The following is a 16,653-nucleotide window of genomic DNA, read 5'->3' as shown; positions in this document are numbered from 1 at the left end:
TTAACTATGATTTATAGTATTTTCGGGTCTCTAACGAGACCCACAATGATTTATAGTGTTGCTGGACCTCGCTATAGCGATTTGTAGTGTTTCTCGATAAACACTACAACGATTTGTGATACAAATCGCTATCCGAATTAGGACCAACTTGTCAGGGCCATATCTCCCTAACCAAAGATCGGATTTCAAATCCGTAAAAAGTGGTGTCTTAGTTATGAAGTCTAGTTTATTCCTGTAAATTTTCAGCGATTTCTATGGTCATTTGATACCCCATTTGGATCTAAAACCAGACCCCTATCAGTCTACCTTATTTGAGTGACATAGGTTTTTATTTCATTTTGTAAGAGTCATATCTCCCCAACGGAAGATCATTTTCCAAATCCGTAAAAAGGGTTTTCTTCCTCTATGTGTTTAGTTTATATTTGGAAAGTTTTATAACTTTTTATGCTCATTTGATATTTCAAACCTGTTAAAAATCGAGACACATAGAGGAAGTTTCAAACTTTTTAAGTTTTATAACATTTTATAACATGTCTCGGTTTTTAACAGGTTTAAAATATCAAATTAGCGTAAAAAGTTATAAAACTTTCAAGATATAAACTAGACACATAGAGAAAGAAAACCCTTTTTACGGATTTGAAAAATGATCTTCCGTTGGGGAGATATGACTTACAAAATGAAATAAAAACCTATGTCACTCAAATAAGGCAGACTGATAGGGGTCTGATTTTAGATCCAAATGGGGTATCAAATTACCATAGAAATTGCTAAAAATTTACAGAAATAAACTAGACTTCATAACGAAGACACCACTTTTTACGGATTTGAAATCCGATCTTTGGTTAGGGAGATATGGCCCTGACAAGTTGGTCCTGATTCGGATAGCGATTTGTATCACAAATCGCTATAGTGTTTAGCGAGAAACACTACAAATCGCTATAGCGAGGTCCAGCAATACTATAAATCGCTGTGGGTCTCGTTAGAGACCCGAAAATACTATAAATCATAGTTAAAAGACCAAAAAATACTACAAATCATTATGGGGCTCATTGGAGACCCCAAAGCACTATAAATCATAGTTAAATGACCGGACAACACTATAAATCATTGTGAGGCTCGTTGGAGACCCAAAAATACTACAAATCATAGTAGGAACTCATTAGAGACTCAAAAAATCATATCAACAATTTGCTGAAGAATATTACCAATCAAATAACGATTTGTTGAAGAAGTGCTACAACAGTCATGATATGGGGGCCAAAATTAGAACATTTATAAAATCTTGATACAAGGTTCTGGTATTTAATCAAAATAAAATAGTAATTGACCATGAAAAATTCTGAAAATTTACAGGGATGAACTAGACACATAAACGAAGAGAACCCGTTTTACAGAACTGAAAAATGATCTCTCATTAGGAAAATAAAATTCAAACAAAATGGATCAAAATCTGAGCTATTAAAATGACACAGGGTGACAGGGTTATGGTTTTTGACCCAAAACTGGTATGACAACAACATAGAAATCGCTGAAATTTGGTATGAACAAACTAGATTTAATTTAGAAAACAACCCTTTTTACGGATCGGAAAGATCGTCTCTGGTTAGGGAGAAATCACTTCCGCAAGTTGGTCCTGATTCTGCTAAAATCCTGACGGTGCAAAATAACAGGTTTTGAATCTCGATTTTTAAAGTGAGTCAAACAAACTCAGAATGATCTGATTTTTGGTGGAGAGCATGATGACATATGCATGAAGTTGCAGTAAAAAATTCAGATTAAAATGAGCTCTGGTTACATACAAATCGATAGATCTAAATTACACCAGAATTCAAAGTATAATCTAGAAAAAAACTGAACATGATGAAAGCAAACTACACATGCGTGGATGTTCAAACATGAGATCTAATGCCTTAAAATATGAATGGGTAAAAACTTTGAATCAGACTCCACAACTCATCAAGTTGAATGATGCTACCCACGCTGGGAGGAGCCCTCAGACCCCCCTTTTCTGTAAGGGTAAAAACTTTGAATTAGACTCCACAACTCTTCAAGTTGAATGATGCTACCCACGTTGGGAGGAGCCCTCAGACCCCTCTCCTATAAGGGTAAAAACTCTGAATCAGGATCTACAACTCATTTAGTTAAATGATGCTACCCACGCTGGGATGAACCCCCGGACCCCCCTCCTGTAAGGGCAAAAACTCTAAATCAGGCACATAAGTAGAGAGAGAAGGGAGAAAGAGTGAGAGAGTTGGTGTTCGTGGCCTTCTCCAGAAGGAACCCTTTACCTCCCTTGATTTCTTCTCTAGAGAGAGAGAGGGTTTTACAGTGTTTTACGAAGAAGGAAGAAGAAGAAGATGACGATGGAGCAATGTAGGATCGTCTGTTGGATGTGCACAGAAGTAGAGAGAGAAGGGAGAGAGAGTGAGAGGGTTGATGTTCATGGCCTTCTCCAGGAAGAACTCTTTGTTTCCCTTGATTTCTTCTCTAGAGAGAGAGAGGGTTTTACAGTGTTTTGCAGAGAAAGAAGAAGAAGACATGTTTGTCCTTTTTTTGAACAGAAAAAGAAGAAGACTTTGAAGAGTCAACATCATCCTCAACTTTCTGGATGGAGGACATGTTTGTCCTTTTTTTGAACTGTTTGTTTTTTCTTTTTTTGAATGAAGAGCATTTTTGTCATTTTCTCAAACCATCACTTTATGAGAAGAATAGCAAGAAAGGGTACTTAAGTCTTTGCAACAACACCAGAGTCCGATGCAAAGTTATGTCAACATACACGGGAATACGAGCCCCATGTGCTTCTATACGTGGTGCTCATTCAAAGCCCCGAACACAGACGTGGGATTCAGTGAATCATCGGGGGCGAACATACACCACCCTCTCGGGTGCGTCGGTTACTGTTTGGGACGACCATGGTAACTCTATTATTTTTTTTACTACCTTTCCAAGTTAGATACAATTGGACGGAGACACATAACAATCCCTCTTGAAGTGTCCTTATTTCTCCCCCAAGCAACAAATCTGATTGACCCTCCTCAAATATCACATGTGCTGGCACCTCTCCCACGTAGGGGTGGGCATCAGGCCAGCCCGGCCCCACCTGTTAATGGACCAGCCGGCGGGGTAAACAGCTCGACCCGTTTACTAACACGCCGAGTTTTAGCCCGGTTCTCAATGTGCCCGAGTTTGAAGAGAAGCCCATGGTCAGGCCCCTTAGCGCAATGGGCCAATGTGAAGCGAGTTAGGTCTGGCCCTAAAATGCATAAATACAACAACAGCAACAACTACGCCTTCATCCCAAAACAATTGGGGTCGGCGATATGAACCAACAAAGAAAATCATTATGGGTCTTCCACATGAATCCTTCCCCTCCATTCATTTCTATCCAATGCCATGTCCTAACGAGAGAATAACAAGTTCTCATGCAACTAATTGCTAATTAGTGCAACTAATTAAACAAATAGTAATAATTAAAAAAAATAGCAAGTTCACATGCAACTAATTATGTAAATAATAATAGTTATCCAAGTTACTATGTAATAGTTAATTTTTAAAAATTTATATAATTAAAAAAATAATAAATAACTCTGGCCGATCGGACTGGCCCGAGCTCGGCCCAAGTATATAACGGGCTGAGTTTCAGCAGGGTACCCAATGGACCCAGGCCTAAAATCATGGCTCATTGCCTAGGTCGGCTTGGCCCATCGAGCTGCCAAGCCGGTTGACCATCCCTACTCCCACGCACTCTTCTTGGGAGCCATATCAGATAATGGAGGACGCACCTAGCACCCCTTCCCTAAATAGAATATGTGGTCCATTTGGATGCTTCTCAAATGTTTTGCAGAAATTTCTAGGTTGCATATGAATGAGAGAAAAACACAGAGTGGTGTTAAATGACCCCTCAAGTGATTTGTAGGGTGATGACTATGGATATCTTTAATTATCAAACTGGGTCTTTGCCACTAATCGAGGGAAGTGCATTAGAGTGGAGTAGAGGATTGTATCAGGACTAAGGTCCAGAATTGTGCGGCACACATGCTATTGAGGCTTGGGAGAGTGCTTTATATCATTCCTTCCCGTGTTCATTTTTTGCTGATTTTCAGGATGCCAAAGAAAGTTGAAAAACGTTTGATTGCTATTCTACAACATTTCATCTGGTTGGGCAATTAATGTTGAAGGCAAATCCAATTCCTTGGTGAGTTGGTCGACCAATGCTCGCCGGATCATTCACGGGAGATTGACAATCAAAAACCTCAATCTGTTGAATATCGTTGGCGGTTTTGGTGCATTTGCAGTAATGAGGGTAGGATTGCTGTCATGTTTTCAGGAAATTATGCTTTGGAGTGTCTCGTCTCGCTCATGGAACTGGGCAGAGTGTAGGTTTCTGCCCTAGTAGCCTTATCCGAGTTGAGGTGGGCGATGGTAAAGCTCGACCCTTTTTTGGCAGTATGTTTCTTGGCTCCGTGATGCGTTCCCTGACCTCTATGAGGCTGTTAGGCAGAAGTTTCTATGAATACAACAGGTATGGTCATTGCAGGAAGGAGGTTGGCGTTACGCTCTCCCTTGCGCACAGAGGACTGTTGGCTTGAGATCCGGATAACACCCTTGCAGAGACGCTGGCCTCATCCCTTCAATCCGGCATTTCCTATTTGTGATTATTTCCCCCCTGACAGAGACTATTGTCCTTATCCTCTCCATCCTAATCTTTTGTATATGTAACCGTGAGAGGCTGTAGCTCATCATCATCTTTTGAAAAAATAAAAGAGAGTCTTTGCACCGATGATGTAGGCTTCCATAGTCGAACCACGTAACTTCTCCTCGTCTGCGATACATCTTGCTGTTTAACAGTTGGGATGTCAAGGGAGCCCTGGTTAGCTGTTTTTCAGCAGTGGTACTCCCGGATGAGAGCAATATCACATTAATCTCTTCAGTAACGCCAGGATAAAATCATGGTTTTCTTTGGCCAAGGCTGGTGAATTCAGCTCCTCCCTGCTGTACCGCTCCTTGGGTACACCTCTTTACAAGAGATTCAATATTTTTGGCACCTTCCTCGCAAGAAATGAATGAGACAAATTCCAATAAGGAGTTCTTCAGATGAACGGCATTGAAAGGGTTTAAAATGGCGGCTCACAACGAGCGATTCGTGTATGCCTCTCATGGATGTCGTTCATCTTGTAAACGTACGAATGATAACCACAAGTATGCATCTCTCTCATGCATAGATGGATGATACAATTTCTAGGACGCTTCACGGTTTAATCAATTCTATTCTTGCACATTTGGATTACTATAGCTAAGAAACACTGACTTTGAAGCCGTCATTAATTTGACCATAAAAAAATATCTTTAACGTTTCCGCTTTATCACCATCGAACTGAATCGGTCACAAAACCGAATCGACAGAATCGGCCTCATTCATGACGAATTGGGGTTGGGTCGCCCATTTTTTTTTTTTGGTAATTATAAATTTCAATTTATCATTGCTTTTTAATTTAAAAAATAAATCAACCTATTGGACTAATTCTATTCAAAACCCCAATCGTCTGGTTCTATATATGAATCCTTCTGAAAATTGATTCTGTCCAAAAACAAACTTTGACATAATTTCTTGCACCAATTTCAGTTGTTTTCTTCTTCGTAATCTTTAGTCAACCTTGGCTTGCGATTGGAATCCCTATCTCACTAGGTTATCATATTGCTATATCTAGCTATATCTCATACGGCTCCAGTCCTTGAAGGCTATATAAAGATGCACTCACTACCTAAGATAACCATATAACCACAGCAATGGCTGCCAACTTCTCCTTCTTTCTTCTTTTCTTCTTTGTTTCCTTCTCCCTGATGTATGCGTCTCCTACTACTCCATCTCAAGAAGTTGTTTCGTCGCTTAGTAGGAAGAGCTTCCCAAAGGATTTCATCTTTGGCACTGCATCTGCATCATACCAGGTTTGGTATTTAAGAACTCTGGCCTTATTGTGTCAAATTATTTTGTTTCTTAAGCATTATTCTTCTGCTAAGGAGAAACAAAATTCCTTGGTTCAGTATGAAGGTGCTGCTAAAGAAGGTGGGAGGCAGCCTAGCATTTGGGATACCTTTACTCATACGCAGCCAAGTACGAGCACAATATCCTTTTGCTACTGCATGCTCAAGGAAGCTTGCAAGTTGCAACTTCCTTTTCTTCTTTCTCCTTTCCCCATGTTTAGTAAGATGATCAGATGTTAATGCATGTGCTTGTGCAGACAAGATCAAAGACCATTCTAATGGAGATATTGCAGTGGATCAATATCATCATTACAAGGTTTGCTAATAGTTTTCATATATATTCTTTAAATTATTAAGTTAATATCTAGAATAAACAGTTATGTAATATTTACTGTGAAGTGCTCCATACTGTCAACTTCTATGACCAAGCCCACCATGATTTAGTGGGAACAATACTTTGTGAAAACGACTGCTGAACCAGAATTATATGCTAAAAGTTAGAGGAGGAATTTGCTAAATATATTTATTACAATTAAAGGTTGAAATGCCCACGAGGGCTCCACTCGTCTGGCAGAGGTGTCTCATGAATGTCACCAAGTTGACTACCAGTATGCATATATCCTTGGGCAAGGGGAATCTGCTATGCAGCATATATATATATATATATAGCCCTTCTGATGCATTCGAAAGGATGGCTAGGATTATAACCCTGTATGCTCTCATCTGTTATGAGACTGCACTCCTTTTGTTTAATTTTCTTAAGAAAGCATGATCAAGTCCATTAATCTAAAACATTTAATAACATTTGTGGTTGCGAAATCGCAAAAGTTCGTCATCATGAACACTTTTTTATTATAGTTCTTGGCTGTGGGTTGCAGGACGATGTGAAACTGATGAAAGACTTGGGGATGGACGCATATCGACTCTCAATCTCTTGGAGCAGAATACTACCAAGTATTGAATCCTACACTGCCGCTACATATAATCTGAAAAAAAATCACTATATCAATAGATTTTCTCTCTCTCTCTCTCTCTCTCTCTCTCTATATATATATATATATATATATATATATATATATATATATATATATATATATATATATATATATATATAAACCAAATCAAACTGAATCGACCATTTTTTTACCAGAAAATGACACGTGTCGCAAAACATTAAAATAATACTAATTTTTTAATTATTGAAAATAATTTAAATTATTTTTTAAAATATTTAAAAGTAAGCCGAATCTGCTTGGTTTCGTATTGATTTTTGGCTGATTCAGGCTGATTTACAACGATACTGACAACATTGGTCCTACTGCATAGGATGGGTTTCACGTTTGTAATAATGGATTTGGATAAGCATTTTGCCGGAGTCGCAGTGCTATTGGTATAAACTGTATTTATGCTTATCATCTTTTTTCGTTATTATATATAACATACCAGCCATTTGGCAATTCAAAGTTTTTAATGTTATAGCCATAATCCGGTTCCTAATTATCTTGACCGTGATTTCATTCAAAAAGCCACGATCCTAAAATCAAATGGGGCCCCCCAAAGGGGTTTGGATTAGTGGGATGGTGGCCGCTAGGCAGGTGGTCTAGGTTCAAATCTCATTCTCTACGAAGGCAAAGAGTAAGTATGACAGTTAGAGTCAGCAAGGCTAGGTCTATGATCTCCGTGTAAATATAAAAAGCAAAAGAGTTAGAGTGTGTCCCACATTATCCAAACCTTTTCCCTTTAATCATTAAAATTAAGTTTATACTTTTCTTGCTGCAGCTGGCAAGACAAGCGGCGGAATCAACAAGGAGGGCGTGGCCTACTACAACAATCTTATCAACGAGCTGCTTTCTAAAGGTCTCAATCTCTCTCTCTCTCTCTCTCTCTCTCTCTCTCTCTCTCTCTCTCTATATATATATATATATATATATATATATATCTGATGAGACCAGCGACTCGTGCTCAGCCTGTAAAAAGCTGGTTCAAACTCATGAAATAAGTTCAACAAGCCCAACATAAAAAATACGAGTTTGCTTGGCTCAACAAGCCCAACAATCGATTTATGCGTGCTTTTTTTTGACAAAGTGTGTTTGTTCATCTGATAGGTGTGAAGCCTTTTGTTACTATCTTCCACTGGGATGTTCCTCAAACCTTAGAGAGTGAATATGGTGGATTTCGAAGTGCAAGAATTGTGTAAGTGTAGTTTCCTCTATACGCTTTTTTAGCCTCAGTTATCTATTCAAAATTGGAAGAAACTAATGCGCATTTCAACAAAATGGGTTTCTGATTAACAAAAGTAGAAAGAAATGATTAACAAAATGGGTTTCTGATTCTTAGCAAGGATTACACCAACTTTGCGGAGGTATGCTTTAGAGAATTTGGAGACAGGGTCAAGCACTGGATTACACTCAACGAGCCATGGACTTTTACGGATGGGGGCTATGCATCTGGCATCTTTGCACCTGGGCGATGCACCAAGGTTATCGGCAATTGCACCGCCGGGAATTCGGCAACCGAACCCTATCTTGTGGCCCATAACTTGCTGTTAGCCCATGCTAATGCAGTGAAGCTATACAAAGACAAGTATCAGGTAATAACTTTTCATGCTGTTAGCACATGCTTAGCCCCAAGGGGTTTGGCCAGGTGATCAGGGTTCCATTTCCAAGAGCATCTGCCCCTTGCATTAAGATGTGTTGATGGGTTAGTAAAACACCTGGTTAAGATACGTTGATTTCTTTTTGCAGAAAGCACAGAAGGGAGAGATAGGCATTACCTTGATATCGCATTGGTTCCTGCCATACTCAACTTCCGCGGCAGACAACAAGGCAGCACAACGGGCAATTGATTTCATGCTTGGATGGTATCTGCTCTCTCTCTCTCTATCCAATACTCCACACAACCTTTATCCAGTGAGTTCATACAAGATGCAGTATGTAGTATTCCCAACAAAGCTGAAAGGAAGACTGAATAATTGTCAAATGCGCCCTCCATTGAGAAGCATACCAGATTCATGCTTCTCACATTTTAGCTTCTTGTAATAACTGTCACTGTAGCATCATATTTGAAGCTGTGCAACATTTCTCATTTTAGTCACATAATGATGCAAGCTTTTCTTTGAAAAGAAGGTTTATACAAGAGGAAACCATCCAATATTTTATTTTTATTTTCTCAACATGACAGGTTTATGGATCCATTGACCAAGGGTGATTATCCACAAAGCATGAGATTGCTTGTGAAGAACCGGCTCCCAAGATTCACAAAAGATGAAGCACAACTCGTAAAAGGGTCCTATGATTTTATTGGAGTAAATTACTACACAACAAACTATGCATTAGATTATGGCTCAAGCAACACAATCATCGCCCCCAGTTATACCACGGATTCTAGAGCTAACCTTACAGGTAACTTGAATAGTAACGTCATGTAGAAGTCATCCACATGGGTCTGCTCCTGTGCATAAAGCCAACTAAAGAATATATATATATATATATATATATATATATATATATATATATATATATATATATATAGAGAGAGAGAGAGAGAGAGAGAGAGAGAGAGAGAGAGAGAGAGAGAGAGAGAGAGAGAGGGCGGAAAGTGTCGAGTGACACTTCTGTGCACGGCTAATGCTCTTTTCTTAATGACCTTGCGTCATGGTCGCTCTGCGTGCCTTCACTTTTGGGTTAGCCAGGTAAGTGGTAGAGAGATGTATAAATTAATACTTCATTTTTACATATATATTTTAAGTGTAACATATAAAAATATATATTTTATATAAGTAACATGAAATTTTTAGCACCACCACTCCCATGCCCATGGCCAGCAGGGTGGTTATGAGGGTGCTGAGATGAAAGGTTGTCTGATTTCAGAGATATATAGGCCACACAAGGCAGGGTGGTAGTGGGGCCCCACCGAGGTTACTCGTCATCAGAAAGAACATGAAATTTTTTACATGACCCAACTTGAGTTCAGCTAGTCTCGTTCAGGGAGAAGCTGAGCTCAAGCTCGGTTCTGCTAAACATTAACACGAGCAATGTGGCTCTGCTTGTCTGGTAGGAGTAGCTAATGCACGTCACCTTGTGTTGGGACGTTGCAGGTTCAAAACCTAATGGTATAATGGGTCTGCCTAACCCCAGCTTGCCTTTAAAAAAAAGTCACATGCGCTTCGGTTCAATCATTTGTCAGCCCTTGTGGACAGTGGTTACAAACCTGTGTTAAATGCTCTGACATTGTGACAGGTTTGCGCATCACAAACTTCCATTTTGTAAATATTACAAGAAGTTGAGTTGGCCTGCAGCTTTGACGATATATATATATATATCGTCATCATTACAAGAGAGAGAGAGAGGGAGAGAGGAACGAATAATGATATTTGCCTGTATGATATGATGGGGAGACAAATAAAATAGCAACAGAAAAAAAAGACAAAGTAGAAAGCAAGAGTAACTTGTGTTGATCTTGGATATGTTTTGGATCTGAACTATATATTTAACATTATGTATTCTATAGTACTAATATCTGCCGTCTATTGGATTGCATCAACAGGGGAAAGGAACGGTGTGCTCATTGGCCGTCCGGTGAGTTTCACATCAAGTTATGATTTCATTGTTTATTTCGTGTCATTATGATGGTTCATGTTTGATATATTATAATGCGAGATGATAATAACAATAATCAATAACCTATTTGTTTTACAAATATGACCATGAACTAAAAAAAGCTTGTCCCTTCACAAAAATATATCAAACTTCATTCAACCTTAACAAGTAGTACTTGAAAGTTTTTGTTAATTATTTGACTTCATGCAATTAAATATTGCTAGTCTAGTTCTTGCTCATCATTGAGCAGCTTGTCTTACAAGTTATTTCCTACATTTGAAGGTTTGGAAATATTTTGAGTATAATTTACTGGCCTACTTGTACAGGAAGCATCATCTGGGTTTTATGTGTATCCCAAGGGAATAAAGGACCTCTTGGTGTACATAAAGAATAGATACAATAGTCCAAAAATATTCATTACAGAAAATGGTGAGTTTCATTTGCATACAACCCTAAATTTATCAATTTTTATCTATTGAAGTTATTTCTCTTAATATGTTTGGATGCATGTTTTGCAGGATGTTCAGAGGTCAATAATAGCACTCTACCATTAGTGGAAGCACTCAAGGACCCGTGGAGAATTGAGTTCTACTCCAAGCATCTTTATTACCTACACGAGGCCATGAGGTAGTTAAACCAGAACCTAGTGGTGCCAGCTTTTTTGTTTTCCTTCTTTTGTTCAAACAGAACCAACTATCACGTTTTCTTACCCTCTTTTTCACAACACAACGTTTGGCTTTTTGAATTTGAAAGTGTAATTTTGTTTAATATGCTTCTTTCAAAAAAGAAATAATTTTTTGGTTGATTATGAGATGATGAAGTTTCACTCTAGCAAGTAGGGATGGCAGTGGACCGGGGGAAAGCAGGGCCCCGCCCTGCCTCGCCCCATTTGGACCGGGGATGAAGGGTATGAAATGGGGATGGAGGCGGGGACGAAGGTTAAAATCCATCTCCGTTCGGGGATGGACTTACACTTTTCTCTGCCCCGCCCCGATCCCCACCTAGCCCCGCCCCGCTCCATCCCTAGTCCTTCTAAAGGATGACAATAGACTATGGGGAAATGGGCCCCCACCCTGCCTCATCCTCGTTTGAACCGGGGATGGAGGACATGAAACGGGGATGAAGGCGGGGGTGGAGGTTAAAATCCATCCCCGTGCGGGGATGGAGGTTTTAATCTTAAGATGGGGCGGGGGTGGAGACCCTGTCCCCTGCCCCAGTCCATTGCCATCCCTACTAGCAAGTACACCAACTTGATTTGGTTTTCTGTCCATAGACTTTTTTGTCTTGTAGACTTGTTAACGGGATGAGTTTAAGTGTATATATATTTCCAAGTCGAAAGGACTTGATTTTAATCTAGATGGATATGAATGGTCAATATTTGAATGTATCCTGGTGAGACATACTAGGATATGGAAGTAAAACATTTTCCCATAACGTAGAGCCGACTTTTCTTTCTTTTTTTTTTCTAAAAGAAATGCAAAAAGATGCCCAACTTTTGATCTATTTACAGAAAACCACTCAACATTGTTCCAGCCCTATGTCACCCTGACATTCCATTTTGACAGTGTCCTTGGTGGCACAACCGGACATGCTATGACATGTACACTGGGATGGACATGGACATTCATGGCTCTTATTTTTATATGATTTCATAGTTTTAATAAAATTTAATAATTTTTACACTGTTTTAGATATCAAAATAAAAAAAAATAGTCTTCTATTGTTTAAAAAACTACAAAAATCCATCTCCTTGTGTCCTTTTTTCAAAAAAGTTTTGAACTCGAACTCATTTCCCATCCAGTCTAACTCTTACCCTTCTATAAAGTCATCTTGGTATTTACCATTGTTGTATGTATTGGTGCGTATCAGCTTGTATCGGCTGATACGTATCTTATTGGCAGAAAATCGATACGCTTTACACTTTAAAAAATTACTTAAAATTATTTTTAATATTATTTTAATGTCTTTAGAACGTGTCATGTATTGATTGACACCTAATATTTTTTAATTATTTTTGGCCTATTCAGAGCAATTCACTTGAGTATCGATATTGTGCTAACCCACTCTCATGGGCATCCTGTTAACACATGTTTTATTTCTTGTCAGCTCCACCCAAATGCCCTTTGTTTTTTTTTTCTGACATAGAAAGCTAGGTTTAGGCAGACCCCTCCCAGTAATACCATTGGGATTCGAACTTGCAACGTCTCAATACAAGGTGACGTGCCCAATGCCCTTGTTGAGAAGCCATGCCACCTAGGGGTGGCAATTTCTGACACTACCGCTTCAACCGGCTTCTTAGCCGGGTTCAGGTTTGGCTTAAACGGGTTCGTGTCGTAAACGGCTCCACCCGCCTAACCCGTTTATTAAACGGGTCGGGTTCGTGTTAGGGGTATGCCAACCCGCCAACCCGTTTAATAAACGGGTTAGGCTGGCGGGTCAACCCGTTTATCCAAACCAGACCCGCCAACCTGCCCGCTAACCCACCCGCTAACCCGTTTACCCGACTCGACCCATTTATTAAACGGGTTAGCCGTGTCGTGTCGGGTTACCCGTTTAATAAATGGGTTGGGTTCGTGTTTGCCACAGCCGACCCGTTTAATAAATGGGTCAGGTTCGCCCACCAACCCGCCGACACGACCCGCCAACCCGACCTGATTGCCAAACCTATTGCCACCACCATTTTTCCATATCTAAAAGATTTTCTGAAACATTGTTTATGTGATTCTGCTATCTTACAGGGAGGGAGTTGATGTTAGAGGATATTTTGCATGGTCGCTTCTTGACAACTTTGAGTGGAACAGTGGCTACACTGTCAGATTCGGACTTGTTTTCATTGATTATAACAATGGATTGAAGCGGCAACCCAAGCATTCTGCTCTTTGGTTTCACAAATTCCTCCATGCATAGAAGTTTTTGGTTTATGTTGTAGCTATTCTGTACTATTAAATTAAATAACGCACATGGATGTATTGCTATTAAATAAAGGAATTAATCTATTAAATAAAGCATGTGGAATTATCATCCTCTCTCACTCTCACTCTCTCTCTCTCTCTTATGTGTTGCTTGCGATGTATTTATATAATCCATATTAGGATGATGTTTTATAAAAAATTGATATAAAAATGATCTAATTTGTTTTAAAACTTTAAGTTTGGATTTTTGTTAATGCTTTGTAAATCCCTTCAAGAACTTGTTTGATGCATCAAGCTTTTGTAATTTTCAGTAGTACCAAATATAAAAGATGGATGTAACTATGTTTGTATGAGAAGATTGAACAAGTTTGCAAATTTGCTACATTACAACAAGCTATGTGGTTTCTTGTCTAGGGAGGTCATTTTAGGGGGTTTATTATTCGAAACAAAAAGGAAAATAAGGTGCCCTTTTATTTCCTAAAGTAAATTGGTCTTTCTTTTTCACTCTATTTTCCCATATGGTCATACATTATTACTAGACACAAATAGGTCAGACTTTTAGCATGGGCTCAATAACATCGAAACATATTAAGAAATCCATGGCAATAGCCCCAAGGGGGGTTGGTGTAGTGGGGTGGGGCCTTGGCCAGTAGACAAACAGTCAAGGTTCGATTCCCATGGGTGTTTTCCCTCTGCGCAAACTGATGCCCATCATAGGCCCTGGATGTGGGGATCCTAGCCTCGAGTTTTATGCTCTGCGGGCACGATGATTGTAGGTATGGCTAGCTGAGTCAGCATGACCAATGTCATCTTTGTGCCGGTTGCGGTTTCTTTGGGTTGTAAGAATCAATCTTATTCTATCTTGTTTGTTCCATGTGAAAAGAGGAAGGACCCTCAAAGAATCAATATTTCTTTTAGTTGTTGAATTTCTGTTTGAATGATCAATGTGTGATATTTCAAAAGCAAATTATGATAATATGATTCACTCCTTTCTTTCTTGTGAAGATATGAACGAGTATTTGGCAATGTATTTAAAAATTCAAAGCAAGATTCAGAAACGAAAAAAATATGATGGATGTTAACTAGAGGTGGCAAAATCTGACACGACCCGCCAACCTGCTTCTTAGCCGGTTTCGGGTTTGGCTTAAACGGGTTCGTGTCGTAAATAGGTCGACCCGCCTAACCCATTTATTAAACGGGTCGGGTTCGTGTTAGGGGTATGCCATCCCGCCAACCCGGCTGACCCATTTAATAAACAGGTTAGGCGAGCGGGTCAACCCGTTTACCCGAACCTGATCTGCCAACCCGCCCACCAATCCGTTTACCCGACCCGATCCGCCTGTCAACCCATTTACTCAAACCCGACCCGTCAACTCGTTTACCCGAACCCGACCCGCTAACCAGTCAACCCGTTTACCCGACCAGACTTGAGGTATGCTGACCAACCAACCCGCCGACCCGACCCGCCAACCCCACACGATTGCCACCCCTAATGTTAACCAGAGGCCCCTATTTGATAGTTAGCTTGTGGCTTATATCAATAACTTCACAAAAGCGCAGCCCATTTTTTGGGATTAGAGGCAAAAGTTTTGCCATTAATGGAAATTTCCCTTTATTTTTCTCCTCTGAGACACATTTTGGCCCCATTGAGATAAAAAGGGTTCCACTAGCACGTTAGAGTCTTTGTTGACGTATGATCACTACGCCAAAAATGACCTATACAAGGCCTCCAATCCGCCACTATAAGTAGAAAAAACATTCTCTATAAGTAATTGTGACAGCTTAGTGTCTGACAGTATAAGTTCTGTCACTGTTACTTGTAGTGACTACTTGAAGCAGGGATGTGATGGAGTATGAAAGGACAAATTTAATTATGGTTTTTGGTATAAAGAAGGGAAAAACTTGTGATAGGAGCACTAAAATCTAGACTCAAAAAAGGAATGAAAAAGCAAAAGCAAAAGCAAAAGCAAAAGCAAAAGCAAAAGATTGTCAGATTTTGTAGCGCACAAAAAAAGAATTACGCTAACCTGCCACTTTTCACAAAAGCACAAGCGCCGCCTCTGAACATCAACACTTTAACCGTGAGATCGGTTTAGGGCTTCGTACCATTGTTGGAGGCAATCCACTACTTGCAGACGTATTTGTTATGCAGCTCCACAATCTCTCTTTTCTCAATCAGTTTCATCAACATGAGATGAAGCTTTTCAATAAGTAAAATTAGGAGCTTGTCACGTATGACAAAAATTCATGAATTGAAGCTCTCCATTATATTAGATGTTAAGCAGTCATATCTTTTCGCTTGAAAGTAACAATTAGCTTAATATTTTGGATCGACATCAGTGACAATATAATTGTATGTGTCTGTACTTTGTTCCTTAACTTTGTCAAAAAAATAATTGTATTGCTATTTCATGTCTGCTCAAGTTACACTCCACCAAAGTGTACTGAGTGGTAAACCAAATTTCTTTGAAAAGTTCTTCACCAAATGCTTCATGCAAAATCCAACATGACATGTATGCCATGTGCGGGGGACAACATACTTTAAACCTAAATGCCTATATGAGATAACTATCAATGCTCTTCTCTCTTTAAACTCATTGAAGTGTATTAATTCATGCCTTAATACCTCTAAAAATCATGCCCATAAATCTCTCAACTTCTTATCAATAACTGCAATTGCTACTAAAAATATCTCACCACAAGGATCAATATTATAGACATACAACAATATGTCTGTGTATCCTTTTTTTAGGAATGTGCCATCTACCTTAATAATTGGAAGACATTCTTGCAAAAACTCATTGATGCTAGGCTGAAAGAATAAGAACATGTACTTAAATCAAAATTTTTGATCAGTCTTAATATATCCTAGCGATCCTCAATTAGCATTCATCAGATAATTCAAATAGGAGGAAAGCATCTTGAAGCATTGTTCGAATGAACCATATAATGCAGTCTTAGTGTGTTCTGGTCCATGCCATGCTTGTTTATAAGTAATCTTCACACCTTCCTCGCGACTGATGTTATTAATGATTTCTCTTGGAGTTATTTTTGAGTTATTGTGTATGTGTTTATGAATAACACTTTAAAGTCACTTGGAACACACTTTCTTCACTACAAGGTTGCCTAGTGATCCACCATATGTATACTCACTATCATAC

The 16,653-nt window shown here is 39.2% G+C and overlaps 1 protein-coding gene across 2 annotated transcripts; it reads left to right on the top strand.

Moving 5' to 3' along the window:
* Positions 1–5,756: 5,756 nt before the first annotated feature.
* On the top strand, positions 5,757–13,604 carry LOC149823431 (beta-glucosidase 12-like). Of its 2 annotated transcripts, XM_090018830.1 has the most exons (13): positions 5,795–5,946; positions 6,043–6,112; positions 6,240–6,298; positions 6,861–6,936; positions 7,762–7,839; positions 8,088–8,175; positions 8,320–8,572; positions 8,727–8,842; positions 9,163–9,383; positions 10,528–10,559; positions 10,907–11,009; positions 11,099–11,207; positions 13,319–13,604. In XM_090018830.1, the coding sequence occupies exons 1-13, from the start codon at positions 5,842–5,844 to the stop codon at positions 13,485–13,487; spliced, it is 1,479 nt and encodes a 492-aa protein (XP_089874956.1). In that variant the 5' UTR covers positions 5,795–5,841; the 3' UTR covers positions 13,488–13,604. The 2 variants fall into 2 exon arrangements, with proteins under 2 accessions (XP_089874957.1, XP_089874956.1); XM_090018831.1 differs by lacking the exons at positions 10,528–10,559; positions 11,099–11,207; positions 13,319–13,604 and having other exon boundaries at positions 5,757–5,946; positions 10,907–10,991.
* Positions 13,605–16,653: the final 3,049 nt, after the last annotated feature.

This window comes from Nuphar pumila, chromosome 10 (genome assembly GCF_984573655.1).
Source record: "Nuphar pumila chromosome 10, dmNupPumi1.hap1.1, whole genome shotgun sequence".
Classification (NCBI taxonomy): Eukaryota; Viridiplantae; Streptophyta; class Magnoliopsida; order Nymphaeales; family Nymphaeaceae; genus Nuphar; species Nuphar pumila.
This window is presented reverse-complemented; position numbering and strand designations above follow the sequence as displayed.